Source organism: Gymnoscopelus microlampas (genome assembly GCF_963454915.1).
Source record: "Gymnoscopelus microlampas genome assembly, chromosome: 24".
Classification (NCBI taxonomy): Eukaryota; Metazoa; Chordata; class Actinopteri; order Myctophiformes; family Myctophidae; genus Gymnoscopelus; species Gymnoscopelus microlampas.
In genome coordinates this window covers 19,868,168-19,889,962 of record NC_139961.1, presented here as the reverse complement: position 1 = coordinate 19,889,962, position 21,795 = coordinate 19,868,168, and the positions used below count along the sequence as shown (strand labels likewise).

At 42.8% G+C, this 21,795-nt stretch overlaps 1 protein-coding gene across 2 annotated transcripts in view; it reads right to left on the bottom strand.

Moving 5' to 3' along the window:
- Positions 1–6,530, bottom strand: part of LOC311041109 (beta-galactoside alpha-2,6-sialyltransferase 2-like) — a 65,510-nt gene extending 58,980 nt beyond the window's left edge. For both annotated transcript variants that reach the window (XR_014600350.1, XM_084051596.1), the window contains exons 1-4: positions 6,208–6,530; positions 5,092–5,513; positions 3,728–3,960; positions 2,440–2,537 (exon numbers count right to left, since the gene is read on the bottom strand). Coding sequence is in view for 1 of the 2 variants with exons in the window: in XM_084051596.1 (XP_083907722.1) it covers positions 2,440–2,537; positions 3,728–3,960; positions 5,092–5,513; positions 6,208–6,513 (1,059 nt within the window). In the remaining variant the exon portion in view is untranslated. The remainder of the gene's footprint in view (positions 1–2,439; positions 2,538–3,727; positions 3,961–5,091; positions 5,514–6,207) is intronic.
- Positions 6,531–21,795: the final 15,265 nt, after the last annotated feature.

Here is a 21,795-nt window from a genome sequence, read left to right as displayed (position 1 = left end):
CTTAAATTGTGTAATGGGGGGGGCAGCCCTTCTAGCAGTGGAGTGATATGTGACCAGGAGTATCTATACTTGGACTGGAGTAGTACTCTACTCACCAATGACATCAGTCATGCACTGTGTTGTGTGAATGTATTGTTTTTGTCTGTAAAAAAAAAAGGGATCCGGTAACATCATGTTCCCATTCGCTACGGATCATGATTTCTCATGCTTCTTCATACTCGTGCGGTTCAGAGAAAGGTTGCACGGAGCCCGAGGGTTCGGAATGCTTCATAATATCGTAACCTTGTATGTCCAAACCTGTTACTTTTCAGGAAATGGTAACATTTAAAAAAAAAAACTTCTAATGGATTCCAGTGTAGTTATTATTTAGTCACAAGCTCTTGTTGATACTTTTCATTGGTTAAATATTCATAAAAGCCCACACGCACGCTTTGAGTAAAAGTAGAAAAGTGTTGCCATCAAAATATACTGTAGGCCTACTTAACAATAGCAAAGTAAATGTATTAACGTTTTCAAACATAGCAAAAAAATGGCCGGTCTACAAGAAAAGTTCTTCAAGCAGCGGTCGAAACGTTGTTTAAACTTTAATAAATGTTTCTACTGGGAGGTTTGAATCTCACATTATTTTCATATCAAACCCCCCCCAAACCCCCCAAACACGTTGTGAGCTTGTAGATCGGCTATTTTCAAATAGCCGGTGCATATAGGGTAAAAAGTGTTTTTCACTGACTTTGAGGCTATATTAACAAATCTCGTTGGGAACCCCCCCCCCCCCCCCAAGAACCCCCTCAAGGACCCCGGACCCCACTCTGAGAACCAATGCTATAGATAAATGCACCATCTACCATATTTACATCAGGTGCGCACATCATTGCATGAACCAATCAAGAGAGAGTGCTGTCTGCACAAACAAACAGACAAACAGAAAACAGCAGAAACCTAGGAGGTCCTCAGAGTTACTACAGTGGGGCCGCCAAATCCTTGTGTGTGTTTTTTTTGTACACTGCTGCCAGTGCTGTGGAGAGGTTTCATGTGGTCTGGTCACAATCTCTCTGTGACGTGAACCGGTTTGAAGTGTCACAGCCACGGTGCCAACCTTTACATCCCTTATTCCCACCATGACCTCAGCGTCACTGTGTTCTCCCTCACAGAACTACATCCAAAAACAAAATCCCCACCCAGTGTGAAGTGAGCGGTGCCTTTGATGAGTTTATTGCATTAAGCTATATATGAACTACTACTAGACTCTAGAGGAACTAGAGGGTGATGTAGACTTTGTGCAGGATGCTTCTTATTTCTGTGGACACACTGCCCTCTTGTGGGCATGTTCATGAATGCAGTGGCATTCAAATTCTCAACTGGAAAAGATAGTGGAAGCCAGTGGTTCACAAAATGTGTGTGTGTGTGTGTGTGTGTGGGGGGGGGTGGGGGGGGTGGGGGGGGGGAGAGTGAGATCTAGGGACCCTCACGATTGCCTGAGGAAGTGCCAAATGGACCCTTACAGCATTGGTTCTGTAAGTGGGGTCTGGGGGGCAAATCTTTAAATATATATTATGTTTTTAAAGCATTTTTTAACAAAAAGTGTTGCTTCTGGAGGTCCCTGGCACATGGGGGTCCTCAGCCAGATACATATCCTTTTGGGGGTCCTTGACATAAAAAGGTTTGATAACTACTGCCTTACAGGTTTGTAATTCTGAGACTTGAGAAATGGAGAAGCGCTGATATAAGAAGCTGAAAGGAAACAAGACAGAGTCTCATAATAAATCTGTGGCTGTCCTGTGGATATATGGCAGCATGTTGATCACATCGTGTTGGTGATGTCAGTCTTGCCCAAATACGGACGGTAGAGATTATGGAACCGAGGTTTAAGAATTCACAAAATGTGATAAATATCCCCACCCCAAGAAATATTCACAATTATGTAAAAAATAAAACATATTCAGGGATTTACTTCCTTCTTGGCCTACTAACAGTGTGGCATAAGATATTCAGCGCTGATCAGTCCAGTGGTTTGTGAGATTAGCCACAGACAGACAGACAGACAGACAGACAGACAGACAGACCCTCTTCTAAACTGTTCACTCTCTAGTTGCAATGCCGTAAAAACAAAACAAAAACAAGAGTGGTATAGAGCAGTGGTTCTCAAAGTGTGGTCCGGGGACCCCCAGGGGTCCTTGGGGAGGGTTCCAGCATCACAATTATTGTAACCACTTTATCCATACTTTATACTTTGGCTATTCAAAAATCTTAGAATATATTTTTTTAATACATTTTTTTTACTCAAATCTTTGCTTCTGGGGGTCACTGGCACAAAACCTTTTCAGATGGGGGTCCGTGGCCAAATACATATCAATTTGGGGGTCCTTGGCACAAAAAAGTTTGAGAACTGTAACTGGTAGAGAGCGGATGAGGAGAGGAGAGGAGAGGAGAGGGTCTCACCTGGGAGTTGATGATGCGGATGGTGGTCCTGTTCCCGACATCTTTCTCAAAGCCCTTCGTGGGCGCTGCGTTGAAGCGAAGCACTGCATCATGGGAATCTGAGGAGGCACAAGCCAACAACACGTTACACAGACTCTTCTGCAGTGCACATCACCTTAATATAATGCAGTGGTTCCTAAATGTTTTAGCTGGACACCCAAATGAGAAATTTGATGTCTCCCCAGGACCCAAACTAGTAAAAATAGCTATATCTACAAGCTAACAACGCTTACCGACTACGTTCAGGAAAAATGACAAAGCATAATTTATCTACATTGCATTAGGTATGTGCATTATGCAACTATGTATAGCCTAACCTCTTCTACGTGAATCTTATATTGATTTGGAGATATTTGTGTAAATGAGCATCACACCAAATCATTTATATTGGTGAGATGTGATGTGGTAATTCATAATGTGTAACGCTATTTTAAATAAAGCTCACTGAAAAGGCAAAACACTCCAAATCATGTAAATAGTGTTATGACTGCTCCCTTTAGTCATGACACTTAATGACCACAAGAGGGCAGAAACACCTCATTTACTGGAATATTTTCAGTAACCACACTCTAGTCTAGTATCTCCAAACATCTTCATAAGGAGAAAGAGGCTGGTCCAAAATGCAGGGCTATAAGACAGTTGAATTCACCAATGTAGGGAGGAATTAAGCTTAAAAAGAGCAGCAATACAAAATACATAGACATTCTGGCAAAGTTGCTTAAGGTTTGCAACTGGGAGCTGACCAGTAAAACCACAAGTCTAATACTGTTGTAGTGGGCAGTGTTGGGAAAAAGTACTACATTGTTTTACTTAAGTAAAAGTATCAATACTGCAATGTAGAAATACTCTGTTACAAGTAAAAGTCCGGTAATCAAAATTGACTTGAGTAAAAGTACAAGAGTATTGGCATCAAAATATACAATGTACAAAAGTAAAAGTAATCATTATGCATAATGTCAGATTTTTAATTGGCTGAAATGTATATAGGGCTTAAGTGGGTAATGTAGGTTTTGTAATAATAATCAAAATCTACAAAGTAACTAAAGTTTTCAAATAATTGTAGTAGAGTAAAAGTACAATATTTGCCTCTGAGATGTAGTGGAGTACAAGTAAAAATACTGAAAATTGAAAATACTCCAGTAAAGTAGAAAATGGAACTGACCAGTACAACCAGTCTTCTTTTGGACATTTTCAAGTGGGCGCTGCGTGCCGCTGATCCATAACACGGTATAACGGTTATCTCACTCACCTATCTCCTCCCCCAGGGAGGAGTTGAGGATGGCCCCCGCCGAGGTCACCACGGCGCAGGTCTTGAACTCGGACCCCTGGGGCAGGAGTTGGTCCAGGGGCCGCGGGGGCACCAGCCGGGTCCAGCCCAGGCTGGCGAAGGGCTCCTCCGTCCCGTCCAGCGTGCGGAGGCGGGCGCGCCTCTTCAGCTCGCACAGCACCTGCCGCCCGCTCTGCCGCGGCCTCCGCTGCCCGCTGTGTGGGTACAGAGGGGCGGGTATCGTTTAGGATTTGAACCCATTCAAATCTGTGTAATTTTAAGATTTCTTTGGCTATTCAAAAAAATAGCAGATCTACAAGCTCATAGCGCGGCACCGAGTGCCACGCTATGAGTTTGTAGATCTGCTATTTTTCGAAAATGTGTGCAAATCTTTAAAGATATATATACATTCTGGACTCAAATCTTTGCTTCTGAATGGGGGTCCCTGGAACAAAATATTTTGAGACGGGGGGTCCGTGGCTAAATACATATCATTTCGGGTGGTCCTTGACATGAAAAAAATTTTAGCACCTTTTTTAACTGTTAGGATTTAGAAGATATTTGTAGAATCCCCAGAAGCAAAGATTTGTGTTAAAAATGGTCGCTTTAAAAAAACATATATATTCAAAGATTTGCACACATCTTCACGATTTTTCAAAAAAGAAGCAGATATGCCATTTTTGAATAGCCCATAGTATAAAATAATGATTATAGCTAAAAAATATATAAAATGACAACCTCTTATCTCCATATTCTTTTTGTGTTTTTTTTCGTAAATTAGCGTTCTACTGGATCATACTACAGCGCCACACAAATATATCAAAAGTATCAGATCTGCAAGCTAGAAACGTGGCACGAAGCGACGCATTTTCATTGTAGATCTGCTACTTCTGCTACTTTTGAATTAGAATCTTGAATTTTTGGACATAATGAGGTTTCCAACCGACAGAGACGACATCCTACATTTAATCACGTTAAAACACTCATAAAGATCAAAATCTCTTCTCCAAGAGTGACCTGGCCAAGAGGCAGCATTGTTACAACAATATATATATATATATATATATATATATATATATATATATATACTGTGTATATATATATATCACACGTACTGTATATCACACACTCCACACAAAATAACTCAATATCCAGTTAAAGTGCAAAACAGGATCAGGAAATGTATTTAGTTGACTAAAGGCCGTGATGGCGTCGAATTATACTTAGCTGCGTGCCATAAATAGCCAATCTACAAGCTCACACCTTCGTCAGTGAAAAAAGGTACTTGACGAAAGTTTTTCGTCATGGTTTTAGTCGACGAAATTAATAATGATACCCAGGCCTACCTGTAGGCCACGTGGTGCTTGTTGGAGCTCAGGTAGTCCTTCAGGGCCTTCTGGAGGCGCGCGCTGAGCATGTCGGCCGACGCCGCGCCCTTCCACAGCTTCTGCACCACCGCCTTGCTCCGCGACAGGAAGTAGTCGCCCTCCTCCTCCTCCTCCTCGTCCTCCGCGGCGTTTTCCGCCCGCTTCGCCTCTCCTCCTCCTCCTCCTCTCCTCCGGCTCCACCTCCTGGCCCTCTTCATGCGTATCCGGAGTCTTCTCCTCCGCCTCCTCTCCTCCCAGTCCTCCTCCACCTCCGGGCTCCAGGAGTCCCCCCCTTTGACCCGTCCGGGGGGCTTCTTCTTCTTCTTCTCCCCCTCGGCGCCTCGGGGGCCGTCGCGGAGGCCCGCCCAGGCCGCCAGGTCCTGGGTGTCCCCGTTTAGGACCTTCAGCAGTGGGGGGAAAAAAGAGGTACTCAGTAAAGTAGTAAGTAAAAAAGGCCTGTGTTCAAGGAATTGTGAGAAAAAAACTAAAATCTAAATTATTCAAAAAGTTCCAATACTTTCACGATTTTTTTTTTTTAAGTTATACAGTGCAAGTCCACAAATAACGATTTTTAGCAGCCTCTGCTGGTCATTACAGTCACTGCAGGCCGTTCGTTTATTCCTCTGTTACCCAGAATTCCACTTGTTTCCACCGGAAGACGGAAGCGTTTCAAAAAGCGTTCTTTTAATTGTTTTATACGATCTGTAGATCGTTTCTCTTAGCCAGTGGAGCTTTAGTTACCGTGAGCTGTGTTTTCTTTTTCTGGTGATCTTCAAATCATACAATCTCTTAAAATCAGCACGAGTTTCAGCGTGAGTTTCCAAAAATAGCAGATCTACAAGCTCCCAACGCCTCGCACTTGGGAGCTTGTAGATCGGCTTGATTTTTGGCAAAGAGGTTTGGTGTAGAGGGAATAAAGAGCAGTTTAATCTACACAATTTTACAACAATTTTATACAATATAGAGGGGGGTCCCTGCTTCATCTCTCTCTCAGTTTAAGGGGTCCTTGGCCTGAAAACGCTGAAGACACCTGGATTAAGTGGTTAAGTGCTAGTACTCGAGTAAAAAGTATTTAGCTACTGTCCACCCACTGACCTTGGGGGCCCTGGGGGGGCCGAGGTCTCGACTCCCCGGGGCCGAGGAGGAGGAGGAGGTGGTGGAGGAGGATCCGGGGGTCCCGCCGGGCTTCCCTCCTCCCCCTCCTCCTCCTCCTCCTCCTCCTCCCCCCTGTATGGACGCCAGGCGGCGGATCTCGGTGCGGCTGAGGGAGGGTCCAGACGCCGCCGAGCGAGCCCGGGGCGCCACGGCGGCCCGCAGGTCCAGGAAGTGCGAGAGCACCGACAGGAAGAGGAGGAGCCAGGCCAGCATGGCCGCCAGGAGCAGCTTCCTCCAGCGCTTCATGGTGAGGGGGGGGGGGGGGGGGGGGGGGGGCGTGGTCCAGGAGGGGCGTGGCCTGGGGAGAGGGAAGAGACACACACACGACAGGAAATGGTTATTGTTGTTTTCATCAGCGTTTCCCCAAACGGTGGGTCGGGGGCCCATACAATGGGTCGCGGACCCATTTTAAGTATCCCTTTTATTCATTTATTTTACATTTGCTTTAACAAATTGTGGTTGTCGGGCAGAAACCAGCTAACTCCATTTTGACGCTTTTGCTTTTTCTTCCCATAAATCAGTAATTGAACACCCTTTATGTCTGTGTGTTGGTAAAAAAAAATATTGAACCAATGAAAAGTATTAAAAAGCGCTTCTGACAAAACCAGCTAACTCCATTGGATCCTCAAACTTTCTTCTAAACCAGCTAACACCACCAAAGGGGAGTGGAGTTAGCTGGTTTTGCTGACTCCAGGCTCCACCCCCTTTTGACCTCCAACCTCATTGTGAGCTTGGAGGTCCATTCAGCTGTTCTTATCAATGATGAACAAAACCTCCTAACTCCACTTTTTATTTTGTTTTTGTCATTTCCTGAAAAATTAACCATTCGCAGTTAGCTGGTTTCTGCCTGACAGCAAGTCAAACATTTTCAACAAAATTTCAGGGATAAAAAAGCATGCATTTAAAAAAACGTTTAAAGAATAGTGAATCTTAAATCTATATGTCCATATGATTCTGTGCAGCATGTTTAAAATGTCGTACAACGTCCAAACAGACGAGACCTCAATGAAGGATCGAAAAATTGAAACGCTCAAGTAAAGTAAAAGTACCTCAAAAGTGTACTTAAAGATGCAGTGCAGTAACATTTTCGGTCATTTTTTTTTGAAGATTCAGTCTGAAACGTCGTCTCAATGGACTCTCAACCAATCAGAAGGTCCCATCCCTTCAGGCTATGGGACGTTGGAATCTAAATCACTTCAGCCGTGCGCAACCGGGCTAGTGTTTGTTTACAAGTGAGAGAGAGACGACCAGTTAAGCGCGTTTGCTACTACCTGGCTTATTTCTAACCTATAATGTTTTCAGATACATATTTTAGTGTGCAGATGAAGTTTAAAATTAGTAATACACCGTCTGGATGTCATCTTGAATGAGATTCAAAACGGAGTAGCTCTGTAATTAAAATCAGCTGTGTTTGAAAAACGTGCAGCTATGGGAATCAAACAGGTGCATGTAATCAAGATTCATTCATATTCATGAAAGCTGCGTTATGTCATCACGCAGCACGTTTTTGTTTACAGGAAGTAATTAAGATTGGCTTTTTAGGGACTTTTGATATAAAAATACACAAAAATGCTTTTTTTTTTCAATTATCTTGGCATCTATTGTTAGGTATTTCCATATGATGACCACGGATATGCTCTAAAAGTGTGAAAAACATAGTTTTCATTTCACTACACCTTAAAGTCCAGTACTCGAGTAAATGTACCCAGAAGAAGAAAGAATGAACTGTACTTTTCCTTGCATTTCTTTGTTGTTGTTTTTTGGAAGCCCAGAAGAACAGAAGAGCCCGGCTCGTTATATCTGTGTGTGTGTGTGTGTGTGTGTGTGTGTGTGTGTGTGTGTGTGTGTGTGTGTGTGTGTGTGTGTGTGTGTGTGTGTGTGTGTGTGTGTGTGTGTGTGTAAGCCCAGAACAACTGAACTCGTTATATTTGACACAGACAAGCTTTGTTAAGAGAGACACACGTCTGAAGTTTTCCTGTTCCTGCTTTGATGGCTCCGAAACAAATATCCCACTCGCTGCGTATGTGTGTGTGTGCGTCACAAACACTTGTGTACAAACAAACTCGGGTGCATGCGCGTGCGTGCGTGTGCGCGCACACACACACACACACACACACACACACACACACACACACACACACGTTTGTATTGTATTACTATACTTGTGAGGACATTTTTTAACAACTTTAGCCATTTTGAACCCTAACCCTTAAGCCAAAAAATAGCAGATCTACAAGCTCACAGCGCATTGGGCTGTGACACGCTGCAAGCTTGCATATCTAAAATGTTCCATGCACGACACCGGCACGCAACTAGGTATAAATCAGTCGTAACTCTACACCCAACACCTAAACCTAACCTTTAAATGTCCAACTCTAATCCCCAACATGAACCTTTAACTAATTATACACCTAACAATGCTTTTTTTACCACAATTTCTCTTGTGAGGACCTGGAAAATTGTCCTCACAACATCTATTCCTCAAATTCTACTATACTTGTGGAGAAATTTGCCCCTCACAAACACACACACACACACACACACACACACACACACACACACACACACACACACACACACACACACACACACACACACACACACACACACACACACACACACACACACACACACACAGTAAAAGAGAATGGTGTAATCTTCTCCATAGTGTACCATATACGATGCGTGTGTGAGTGGTTTGACACTCTAATTAATTCTCAGAGGATACAGAACACGATAACATTACTGTACACCAGACATAATGTCTTAACCAATTAAGACCGGGAACACGTGCGTGTCATTTTTAGATTTCTTTGGCTATTAAAAAATAGCAGATCTACAAGCTATAGATAGATCATAGATCGATCGATCTATCTATCTATCTATCTATCTATCTATCTATCTATCTATCTATCTATCTATCTATCTATCTATCTATCTATCGATCTACAAGCTATAGATAGATCGATCGATCGATTTTTAGATTTCTTTGGCTATTCAAAAATAGCAGATCTAAAAGCTATAGATCGATCGATATACATACATACGAGCTTGTAGATCTGCTATTTTTGAAAAATCTTGAAAATGCAAATCTGAGTATTTTTTAAAGCGAACATTTGTAAAATATTTTGTTCCAGGGACCCCCAGAAGCAAAGATTTGAGTTACAAATCGCTTTAAGAAATATATATTCAAAGATAAACACACACAATTTTTCAACAACAGCAGATCTACGAGCTTGTAGATCTGCTATTTTTGAACAGCCAAAATATAAAATAATGGTTAAGGCTCAAATCTAAAATGACATTCGATGCGTTCCCGGATTGAATGGCTTAAGACAGCTTTCTTCCGATTGCAGCAGACTTCACTGACGGCTGGAAAGTCTGTGCAACAGCCGACAGAGAACAGAGTTGGTTTGTTGCAGCGTCGAGGTGAAAACCAGAGTAATCAGCCACACCTGGGATTCCTTTTGTCAAAGCCCACATGATGAAATACTAGAGGTTGGAAGTTACTGAGAACATTTACTCAAGCGCTGTACTTTTTTGATCCACTACAATTATTTGACTGCTTCAGTTACTAGTTACTTTTTATTAAATATTTTTATAAGGGTAAATTATAAGTACATAGTTACAGAAGTGTACATTTGTAATACCTTTTTTGTGTTTTTTTTCCCTTTATCGCTGTATATAATTATGGAGAAAAAATGATAACAATAAAAGATGTGATTAATAATAAAAAGAAGAATAGAAGAAAGAAACAACAGCAAACTGAGTAACAATAGCAAAGTAATTAGCAGTACCCGTGTGTGTCGTTCTTTGGGTGTATTCATTACAGACAGTTATTGCATGGTATGAGGATTTGGACATACAATGTTAATAAAAACCATTGAACCACGGCAAAACAGAACAAAATGGGTAAGGATAATTAAGGGGGGAGGGGGAGGGGAGAGTAGGGGGAGGGGGGGTGATTCAGTCAGGAGGTAGGCCTATAGAGTTTGTAAGGAACTGAAGTAATTAATAAAAGGGTTCCACTCATGGAGAAATTTAGCGGGGCTGCCCTTAACAGAAAAACGAATCTTTTCCAACTCGAGAAAAGACATGGCGTCCTTTAGCCCAGGAGTTCTCAAACTTTTTTGTGCCAAGGACCCCCGAATGGACATGCATTAGGCCGCGGACCCCCGTCTGAAAATCTTTTGTTTTTGTTTTAACACATAACAAAATAGCAGATGTACAAGCTCGCAGCGCGGCACGAAGTGACACACTGTGAGCTTGTATATCTGCTATTTCTGAATAGCCAAAGTATAAAAATGGTTAAAGGTTCTATGACATTAATTTTCACTTTTTTTATTTTTCATGTTTTTTTGGGGGTTTTATGACCTCAATTACACCCCAAAAAACTGAACTTTGAACATTCAGTGGATTTTTTGTGGTCTGGGGTTTTATGAATAATTAGGCTGAAAAGTAATCTGTGATTGGCCCTTGGACTGTGAGGTCACGGTCCATGATTCCCGCCCACTCTCCTCCTCGCCCCTCCCCTCCTATCCTTTCCTTTGGGGGGGGGGGGCAGAGATGATGATTGACAGGCAAAATCCCTCAACAGCGACACCCGCAGGCAAAGATTTATTTTTTCATTGCAGTTGAAAAGGCTTTAGAAATGTGAGAGAAAAACACCTGCAATGGCTAACTGGAGTGGAGTTTTCAGTTAAAACTTTTTATACACGTTTGAAGGACCATGACAAAGACTTTTAATGTGTTGTAAAACTGAATGTCATGAAAGCTTTAATGGTTAAAATGATTGTGACGCTATGTTGACTTATCTGGGGACAGGGGGTCTGACCCCCTGGTACAGCACTCCTCTGAGACACAAGAGTATAAGCAGACAAGAAATGGTACCATGTTACAATGAGCATTAGTGGGGGACAATTATATGAAAATAGGTTGAAAAGTGCTCCTTTAACCCTTTAAGACCTGAAACGCAGCTATGTCACTTTTTGATTTGAGCTAAAAAAGCATTATTTTACACTTTGGCTATTCAAAAATAGCAGATCTACAAGCTCATAGCGTGGCACCGAGTGCAGCGCTACGAGCTTGTAGATCTGCTATTTTAGAAAAATCATGAAAATGTGGGCAAATCTTTGATTATATTTTTAAAGCGAACATTTTTAACTCAAATCTTTGCTTCTGGGGGTCCCTGGAACAAAATATTTTGAGATGGGGGTCGGCGGCCAAATACATATAATTCTGGGGGTTATGACAAAGTTTGAGAACCACAGATATAGAACGTCTTTTTTTTTCAGAATATTGTTGGGATTTAGAAGACATTTGTAAAATCGGCATTCTAAAAACATCAGAGCACTTCTTCCACCACAGACAGAGGACAGCACTAGTGTGGAGGTGAAAACAGAGTAATCAGCCACACTGGGATTCCTGTTGCCAAAGCCAACATGATGAGACGTCCGTTGTGTTGCATGCACGCTGTGAAGGGAAAAGCTGACTTTCTTCTCGGCTGATGTAATATTTATTCCACAGCTCGTTGGCTGGATCAAGACAAGGAGGAGAGTCAGCGCAGAGAATCAAACTACAGAGCCTCAAACTACAGAGCCTCAAACTACAGCGCTAAAGAAGCTGAGCACAAAACACAAAGTAGAGGAAATAACAAGTCATCCTGGGCAGTGGTGGAACTGGAAAGTAACTCAGTATATGTACTTAAGTACAATGTTGAGGTATCTGTACTTTACTTGAGTATTTCCAATTTCCAATACTTTTACTTCTACTCCACTACATCTCGGATCCAAATATTGTACTTTTAGTCCACTACATTTAATTGAAAACTTAAACTTGAAATGGGAAATTCTGCATAATGAGTACTTTTACTTTGGGTACTTAAAGTACATTTGGATACCAATACTTTTGTACTTTTACTAGTAAATTTTAATTCTGGACTTTTACTTGTGACAGAGTATTTCTACATTACAGTATCGATACTTTTACTTCAGTTAAAAAATGTAGCACTTTTCCCACCACTGATCCTGGGAGAGTTCAGAGGCTGCCCTTCAGTATTAGATACGTTTTCTTTAGACTCTAATGATGGTATAATGTCGGTCGGTCAGTTCAAACATCCGGTTTCTGCGGACCTCTGAGGTCACGCTCATGTCACCACGACTCAGCCATAACCCAATGCAGCCCCTATAGACGAATCCGCAGACAATCCACAGAGATTGTAGGCAATCATGACTGCGGTGTCAAGCGGCTACAACGCGACACCGCAGTTATGATTGCCGAAAGGCAGCGCGTCTGTGGATTCGTCTATAGGCAACCTAGGCGGCCGCGAAAGCTTGCCTAGGGTGCAAATTGGGACAGATCCGGGCCTGCATTTGTAAAACATTAGACAGTATTTCAATATGAGATGTTGTGTCTAAAACACTATACAGTATATGTAGCCTATTGAATGTCTTGTGATTCCATTTGGGAGCCAATCGAGTGCTCTGGAAAGACTTTCCTGCACGATATGGGAACGAGAGCGGCTGTTATTATGCACAAGACCTAGACCTAGACATTATTTAGCAGCTATAGAGCAGAGAAGTCCTGATGTCACCCGTTCATCCCCTGGGTCGTAGAAGTCATTTCTCTATGGAGAATAACATTGGGTCATCTTAGAATCGTCTCATATAAGAATTGTGGTAAAAAAAATAAACAAACTCTCTCGGCGATATTGTCAAGGAGGTGGCTCTGTATCGTTTATGATAGTCAGTCAGTAGATTGAAAACCTAACATCACTGCTGCTTAGATGGGGAATTATTTTTGTTGCATTGGAATTACTTGGGTTTTAGACATATTTTAGTTTGTTCAAGACAGTATATTGAATTTGAATATTTTGTGCTTATTTGGTTATTTTGTGCTGCACCACTAGGGCTAGGCTATAAAGAAACTATATATATATTTAGTTTACTCGTTTTGAACCAATGCTGCACTAGTTTGACTTGACATGTGATATTAAAAAATTACAGCAATTCATTGATGTGAAAAATAAGAAATGTTCTTTTACTTTTACGTGTACTTAAGTATTTTTAAAAGCATGTACTCTTGGTTACCTAAGTATATTTAAAAGCAAGTACTTTTTTACTCTTACTTGAGTAACATTTTGACTGAGCTACTTTTACTTGTAGTGGACTAAATTTAACCAGGGAGTATCTGTACTCTTACTCAAGTACTGGGGTCGAGTAGGCCTACTCTGTCCACCTCTGTCAGTCACTCATATTTGATGCTATCAAATATGAGTGCTATCTATCTTTTAACTGCATTGATGGGCCACACCCACCCGACACACACACACACTTCATAAGTTATTCCAACACAAAGTAGCCTATGCAAGAGTCAAATCTGCAACAAAGTTCAAAAGAGGAAAATTCGGTTAGAAGCAAACGCTAGGGAAAGGGAAATGACCCCAAACATACGCACGCGCACACACACACACACACACACACACACACACACACACACACACACACACACACACACACACACACACACACACACACACACACACACACACACACACACACACACACACACACACACACACACACACACACACACACACACACTCCAACACAAAGTAGCCTATATGCAAGAGTCAAATCTGCAACAAAGTTCAAAAGAGGAAAATTCGGTTAGAAGCAAACGCTAGGGAAAGGGAAATGACCCCAAACATACGCACGCGCACACACACACACACACACACACACACACACACACACACACACACACACACACACACACACACACACACACACACACACACACACACACACACACACACACACACACATCAACACAAAGTAGCCTATATGGAAGAGTCAAATCTGCAACAAAGTTCAGAAGAGGAAAATTCGGTTAGATGCAAACGACGCCAAATGACGCCCCTGCGTATACCGTCACCGTAAGAAGAAGAAAAGCTAAGCCCGCCAGTCCTTTTGTCCTGACATATTGCAGAAGCTTTCTAGAGGAAGGAGTGGTGGTGGTATATTAAATGATGTTCAATAAGGCACGGCTCCCTGAGGGCTTATCAAGCGTCAAGAGGCTTATTACACAAACCAGGTACTGCTGCACCAGGGGCGAGAGAGAGAGAGAGAGAGAGAGAGAGAGAGAGATAGAGATAGAGAGAGATAGAGAGAGAGAGAAGATTTTTGAAAAATATCGAAGATGTTTGGAAACGTTTTAACAATTTGTATTATTATTATTATTATTATTATTAAGACGTACCCCCCCCCCCCCCCCCCCTTCAGAGGTGCTTCAGGTTGTAATGAAAACAAAACAAAGAAACCAAAAAAAAAAACATCTCAGAACTTGACTGTTTCTGGAAAGTTTCAGGTAATAAATGGAAAGTTCTGGATTAACCCTTCATAGTGGAAGAGGAGCCACATGAAACAGAGATAAAAGTAGTGAGTGAAAGATGATGAGGAAGAGAGAGAGCAAGATAAAAGGTTAACCCGCCGCGGTTAAGTATGGCTGCAGGCAAGGTGTGGTTATGTGTGTGTGTGTGTGTGTGCTGTGAAAGAATGTATGGTAGGTAGCCTAGGCTTACGGCTATTGGGATTTTGCTTTCAATCGCACGCACGCACGCACACACACACACACACACACACACACACACACACACACACACACACACACACACACACACACACACACACACACACACACACACACACACACACACACACACACACACACACACACTTCAAAGACCTCTTTGATCGCCCAGCGCTGTGCACTGACAACGCTACTACAGTATAAATCCATTGTTACTCAACATCGGGTCTGGGGACCAACAAGGGGTCACACAAATGGACCCTTACATGGTCTGTACGCTCTCAGAGTACGGAATGCCAAAAATCTGGAATGCCCTGACATCATCCATTAATGGATGTGTAACGCTGTTCCCCGAGCCAGCTTCCAACACACACAACAACGCTCCTTCTTCACAAAGAAAACACTGAGGAGTTAAGAAAAGGAAGTGCCAGGTTAGCTCCCAGTCTAATACAACACAAGCTCAAACAGTGTTTGCACCCAAAGGTTTATACCCTGTGAGAAGAAAGACATCCGGCTATGTTCGTATTGAATCACTTTTATTACAGAGTCTTCTAACAAGAATTAGATACGTGTGTTTGTGCAGCCTTTAGTGTGTCATACCAAATGTGTGTATGCAAAATATAATGATGATGATGATAATCTAACAATAAATGCAGGGAATCTCTGTACGTATGTATCTGGGATCCACGCATCTCAAGAACCCAGCCACACTGTTCTAGTAATAATAATAAGAGAAGAGCGTGTCCTCTCCTCCACGTCATCAGCGCCCATACCCTAGGTGGGGTTGGTGAGAGGGCCTCTCTGTGTGGAGTCTGCATGTTCTCCCCATGTCCTCTAGGGTAGGCGCCCTCACAAAAACATGCAGTAATCCTGGTATCTGTACTGCCTCCCCCTGGTCAGCCAGGGCGCCTGATGGAGGGGAAAGGAACTGGTTGGAATAACGTGTTCCTTCCACGCGCTACGTCCTACCAGGGAAAGGTGACAGGTGATAAGAAGCGGCTTGCTCACTCCTCATGCATTGAAGGAGGCATGAGCTCGGTCTGGGCTCTCCCTTGGCTGGCAGAGGGAGAGTAGCGCCCAGCAATTAAAACAAAAAAAAATTAAAAAAATAAAAAAAGAATCACACTGTCCCCGAACTCCCACAAGCTAGTTGGGAGAGAGTAAAACATTCTGAGGTGACCATCTATCGGCTTATCACCACTGCTCAGTGACGTAATTTTGTAGTTTTCTGATGTGATATAAACAATAATGGCAAAAGCAAGCGAAAAATCATCATTAAAAAGGGAAAAGAAAAGGGAAACTGTAACCACCATTGACAATTGAATTTCCACCGTGAAATAGACACTTCGACCGGTCATATTCAGCACATTGCTGGCCAGGCCTGGAATCGAACCTGGGGCAACTGTGGACTCCTTCTCCCCAGGCGGGCTCTCTAACCATTCAGCTGGTTCACCCCCAGTTACAATGGTTCTGCTTAGAACTGCTGGAAATGCGGGCCTGTTTGCGGCCGGTTCCGTGAAAGCACCCTATTCACAGCAGCCATATTATGAAGACATTCACAGGTGTTACCAATGATACTAATGAAGGCTCTGTTCCATTCTGGTCAAACAGAGTCAGGGTGCTGATACTGTTCATGTTGGCTCACTGGAAACACTGTTACACCAGTGGGTCTACAGTTGGGGTCCAGGGACCCCAACTGTAGGGCTTCCAAATGGCCCCTTACAGGTGTGTAACTCTGAGAGTGTACAAATGGAACCAAATGGACTTACGGGTCCATTTGGTTCCATTTGTACACTCTCAGAGTTATGGGGCTCGTGGAAACCACTGTGCTAGACTAAATGGAACAGAGCCTTCATTAGTATCATTGGTAACACCTGTGAAGGAAGTGATAATATGGCTGCTGTGCATAGAGCCTATCAAGGTTGTAGAACCAAAGTTATTTTGGTGGAAAAGGTGCCTCAGAGTTCAATTAACACAGAGGATTTCACAGAGCTTGCTGGGCACCGTGCCTCCTCTTTCCCCGAGTAGGCCGGTGCCCAACGGGCACTCAACCCTATATATTCTAAGGTCGCGTCTAACAGAAGCAAAGTGAAACGGCATTATAAGACAATGCAGTTAGCCGAGGCACTTTAAACAACATTTGTATCCAAAAAGGTTGCCACAGTAGAGACAAACAGAAAGCATGGGGGAGAGAAAACACACTTTCCTTTGAAAATGTGAAAAGAAAAACATCAAAAGAGTCCTAGGTGAGTGTGTTACATAAAAATAGATTAAAAACACAAGTCTATTTGTTATTCAAGGGTAGTCTGAGAGAACCTCACACTGTCAGGCAAGAGGAAATATGCTATTATTACTGCCCGTTGTGTGGGAAATGTGTCTCTCTTTCTCTCTCTCTCTCTTTCTCACTCTCTCTTCGCCTGGTTGATGCAGGACAGATGTGTGACCTTTCATTTCCACGTCCTACATATTGGATGCTGTCATGGAGTGAACCAGTAATAATCATAATCATGATAATAATAATAACACCCACGGGCCTACGTGACACTGTATCCTATCCCAGGACAATTCACTGTCAGTTTTGCCATGTCCGCTTATTATAAGCAGACATGGCATTGGACATGGCCATTTTTATGCCTTTATTGATAGTACAGTAGGCAGACAGGAAACGGGGAGAGAGAGATGGGGAGTTTTACCTTAGCGCCAGGTATGCTCTTAGTTGCTTGTTTTAGAAGAGAATGCACTTAAGACTTCTAGTAGTTTTCTTGCCTGAATGCACTTATTGTAAGTCGCTTTGGATAAAAGCGTCTGCTAAATGACTGTAATGTAATGTAATGACAAACAGCAAGGGCCGTCGGGATTGGGACTCGATCCCGCGACACGCTGTCAGACTACATTGGAGCCTAGGTTGCGTTTTTTGGGGGCTTGTCATTTTGGCTTGCTTCCATTCTTTTTTTAACCAGTTTAAACCAGTTCTCAAACATTTGCATGTCAAGAATGCCCAAATTAATGTATTTCTCCCCAGAACCCCATCTGAATAAAAAAAAATATATATGTATTCCATTTTTCTTTTCTTGAAAATAGCAGATCTAAAAGCTCACAACGTGTCGCAAATGCATCGCATTGTGAGCTTGTAGATCGGCTGTTTTCAAATAGCCAATGTATATAGGTTTAAAGTGCTCATGTGGCACGCAAATCTTGTGGTCTAGCCGGCAAAAAATGGTTTCTGTTGGGGGCTCCACGGCCAAACACAAATTAATTTGGGGGTCCTTGTCATGAAAGTTTGATAACCACTCTCTCTCTCTCTCTCTCACACACACACAAACAATGAAACAGTCTGCCGGCTTGGCAACGACTGTTCGAATGTGACGAATGTTCAACAGCACCCCCCTCAACACACACAGATGGTGAAAACTACAAAAACACATTCTTATCGAGCAATATGTCTACAAATAGTCTCAGACAGACGTGGACACACACACACACACACACACACACACACACACACACACACACACACACACACACACACACACACACACACACACACACACACACACACACACACACACACACACACACACACACACACACACACACACACACACACACACACACGTTTTGTCATGAGTAATACATTACATGCACATTCTTCCTTCAGAACATTCACATGCAGACACACTCGTACACATCATGTGTTCACACAAACAGACAATGGTTCTTTGCACACAAAAAAAGACAAGTACACTCACAGTCACATACATCAGACACACACACGTTTTGGTCATGAGTAATACATGCACATTTTTTCACATTCACATGCAGACAAACGCACACACACACACACACGGTGTAAGTTAATAATGCCGACACATTCTCAGTCCAGCAAGACGGATGTGCACCAAAGCACTCTCTCTAATGGAGCTCATTTCACAGGACCCAGTAGAAAGGTGTCCCTGTAGAGAGAGAGAGAGAGAGAGAGAGAGAGAGACCCCCGGTATCCTTTTTCTGCTGACAGCCCCCCGCCGTCCATCTATGACACTCCCCCGCCAGGCGCTGTCACCCCCCCCCCCCCACGTCTGACTCATATCTTCGCCGTCAGGCCAGAAAACTTGTATCTCCATATTTAAACTTTTTTTTTCGTAAGTTAATCCATTCACACCGGGAGCGCAGCTGTGTGTCATTTTAAGATTTATTTATTTTTTCGAGCTATTGAAAAATACACAAGCTCATAGCACGGCACCCGAGTGCCGCGCTATGAGCTACAAGATCTGCTATTTTTGAAAAATCGTGAAAATGTTGTGCAAATCTTTGAATGTATACGTTTTTAAAGCGAACATTTGCTAACTCAAATCTTTGCTGCTGGGGATCTCTGGAACAACATATTTTATGTACATTTTTATATATTTTTATATTTTTTGTGTTTAAAAAAAAATCTATTAGGATTTAGAAAACATTTTCAGAATCGGCCTCAGGTCTTAAAGGGTTAATGCCTTTACTACGTCGTCATACAAAAGGAGCGTTGCACGACCAAACGCGAAAATAGCAGATCTACAAGCTCACAACGCCTCCTCGCGATGACAAAAAGGAACAGTTTTTTAGGACATACAAGGTTTCTGGACCATTCGTAGCCGGGCCGAGACCCTCTCTGGAAAAGGACTAGAGTTACAGTAGCTACTGGATAACATGCCTGTTCTACCTTCCCCACTAAACACCTCATCCCCCCCCCCCACCCCGCCCGTGTCCTTGCTCCGTCAGCCCGGACAGCCCACTGCGGGGTGGTAAGCCTTATTGCTGAGACATGCGGCCCATAGGGTCAGGAGCCTATATCTCCTGTTTCTGTAGTGTGTGAGGCATGCTTGACAGGGACGTGCAGACAGAGGGATTTGGAGAGGCAGGGGCTGGAATTTCAAAAGGGCACCTATCGGAATTTTTTTTTAACTAACAATTACCTTACTTTTAGGCCCGACGACCCCAAAAACTCCGAAAAGGTATCATTGCGTGCTTAGTGTCCTCAAAGTCACGCACCCAACAAGAACTGAGCAGATTGGACCTTCCGTTCCAGAGATAATGCCCAAAACATCTTGAAAGCGGCCACTTTCTCCGGTTTCTCGATTGAGTTTTGGCCATTGTCGCCCGTGTTTCTTTAATAACACAGGCTAAGAAGGTCGTACGGTGACAAACTAGATACCTAAGGAAAGGAAAGGGCAGGGTCTCAAGCCCCCTTTCATGTCTATGTGTGCACGTGCATGCAGCTTGATGTACAAGAACGTCCCCCAGCCATGATGTACATTACAGTGGTTTTCAACTCCTTTTCATATCAAGGTCCATTATTTATTTATTTATTTATTTATTCGGCATTTGAGCCACGGAACCACCGTTTGATGAGATTTAGCCTCCCAGACCCAAGACTTAGAATATGTTGTTATCGTTGGATACGATTTTTGTCCACAATTCCATGCTATATTGATGTTGGTACCATAGGAGAGACAACCGGCAAAGGTCTATCAAAATAATAATCTTTAATTAAGTAATGCAGACGTTTAACAATAGTTTAACTCTTGAGAGCGTAAAATGAAACCAAATGGACCCTTACGGGTCCATTTGGTTTCATTTTACGCTCTCATGAGTTAAAGGGACCATTTGGTTACCAACTCTCCATCATTTAGCTGGGGACCACCTGGAACGCCCTCAAGGACCACCTCTCGTTCGTGGGCCACCCATCTTCACCACTTAAACCACTTGTTAAGTGGTCAGACTTGTGTGCAGATGCGTGCCTTTCCGGAGCATGTTTTATGTTCATGATCAATCGCTTTGTGTTTTGGCTTGGATCAGTTGGAACTAACACCCTTAACAGACGACGTCACACTGATAAGAACCAGTATGCGTGCTACCAGTATGCGCGCAATGAAACCCATTCTATCAGGTCTCGCTAGCACGCGCCTCACCAGCCAACACACAAGAGGGGGTCGGGGTGCGCTGAAAACAAGCGCACCCCAAAACAACAGGTTGAGAATTGATTGCGTGAAACAATCACCTGTGCATCCAGTCTCAATGTTGGTAAACAAATAATTGGTCTATAGCCTACATTAAAAATGACCCCTGTTAACTTTCAATGTTCTCCCCCGGATTTGAACCGTGGGGTCTTCTGCACAAGTGCTGAAATATCAGAAATATCAAGTAAAAAAACTTCAGTAATGGGTGGTCTAGGACTCAGACCCACAAATGTGGCATGGGTCAGAGTCTACTTTCCTTATTTTCAGACCATTCAGTCTTTCAATAAGAACCCTGCTGTCATAGTCTCTCCAAACTCAAGACAGAGATTTGGGGGGTTTGTTATATTTATTTGTCATGCTTGCCAGACCAGTGGTTCTCAAAGTGGGGTCCGGGGACCCCCAGGCGTCCTTGGGGGAGGTTCCAGGGGGTCCCCAGTAAAATGTGTTCATAAAGCATCACTAATCATTTTAACCACTTTATCCATTTATACGTTGGCTATTTTTGAGAAGTTTTGAAAAATATCGAAAACGTTGAATCATTTTTGTATAAAAAAAAAACATATATATCTTCTCTTCTGGGGGGGTCCCTGGCAAAATCTTTTGAAATGGGGGTCCGCGGCCAAATATATATCAATTTGGGGGTTATTGAAATGAAAAGGTTTAAGAACTACTGTGCTAGACAACAGCCACTTCACCTCCAAGAGGAACTGTGTGTGGAGAGAAAGTCTATGCAGTTTTGGTCTCGGTTGGAAAATACAAATTTCATTACATTATATTACAAAAGTGAATTCGTCTGCACTGCAACTCCTAGGGGGTTAAGGTTTGTAAAGCCTAGCCAAAATAGACCCTGGAGAAAAAAATGATTCATGGTGGTGTTTTTTTGTTATGTTAAAGGGATACTAGGGAGTTCAGAGGTAAATAAACTCCAGCAGTACTTTTCCCCGAC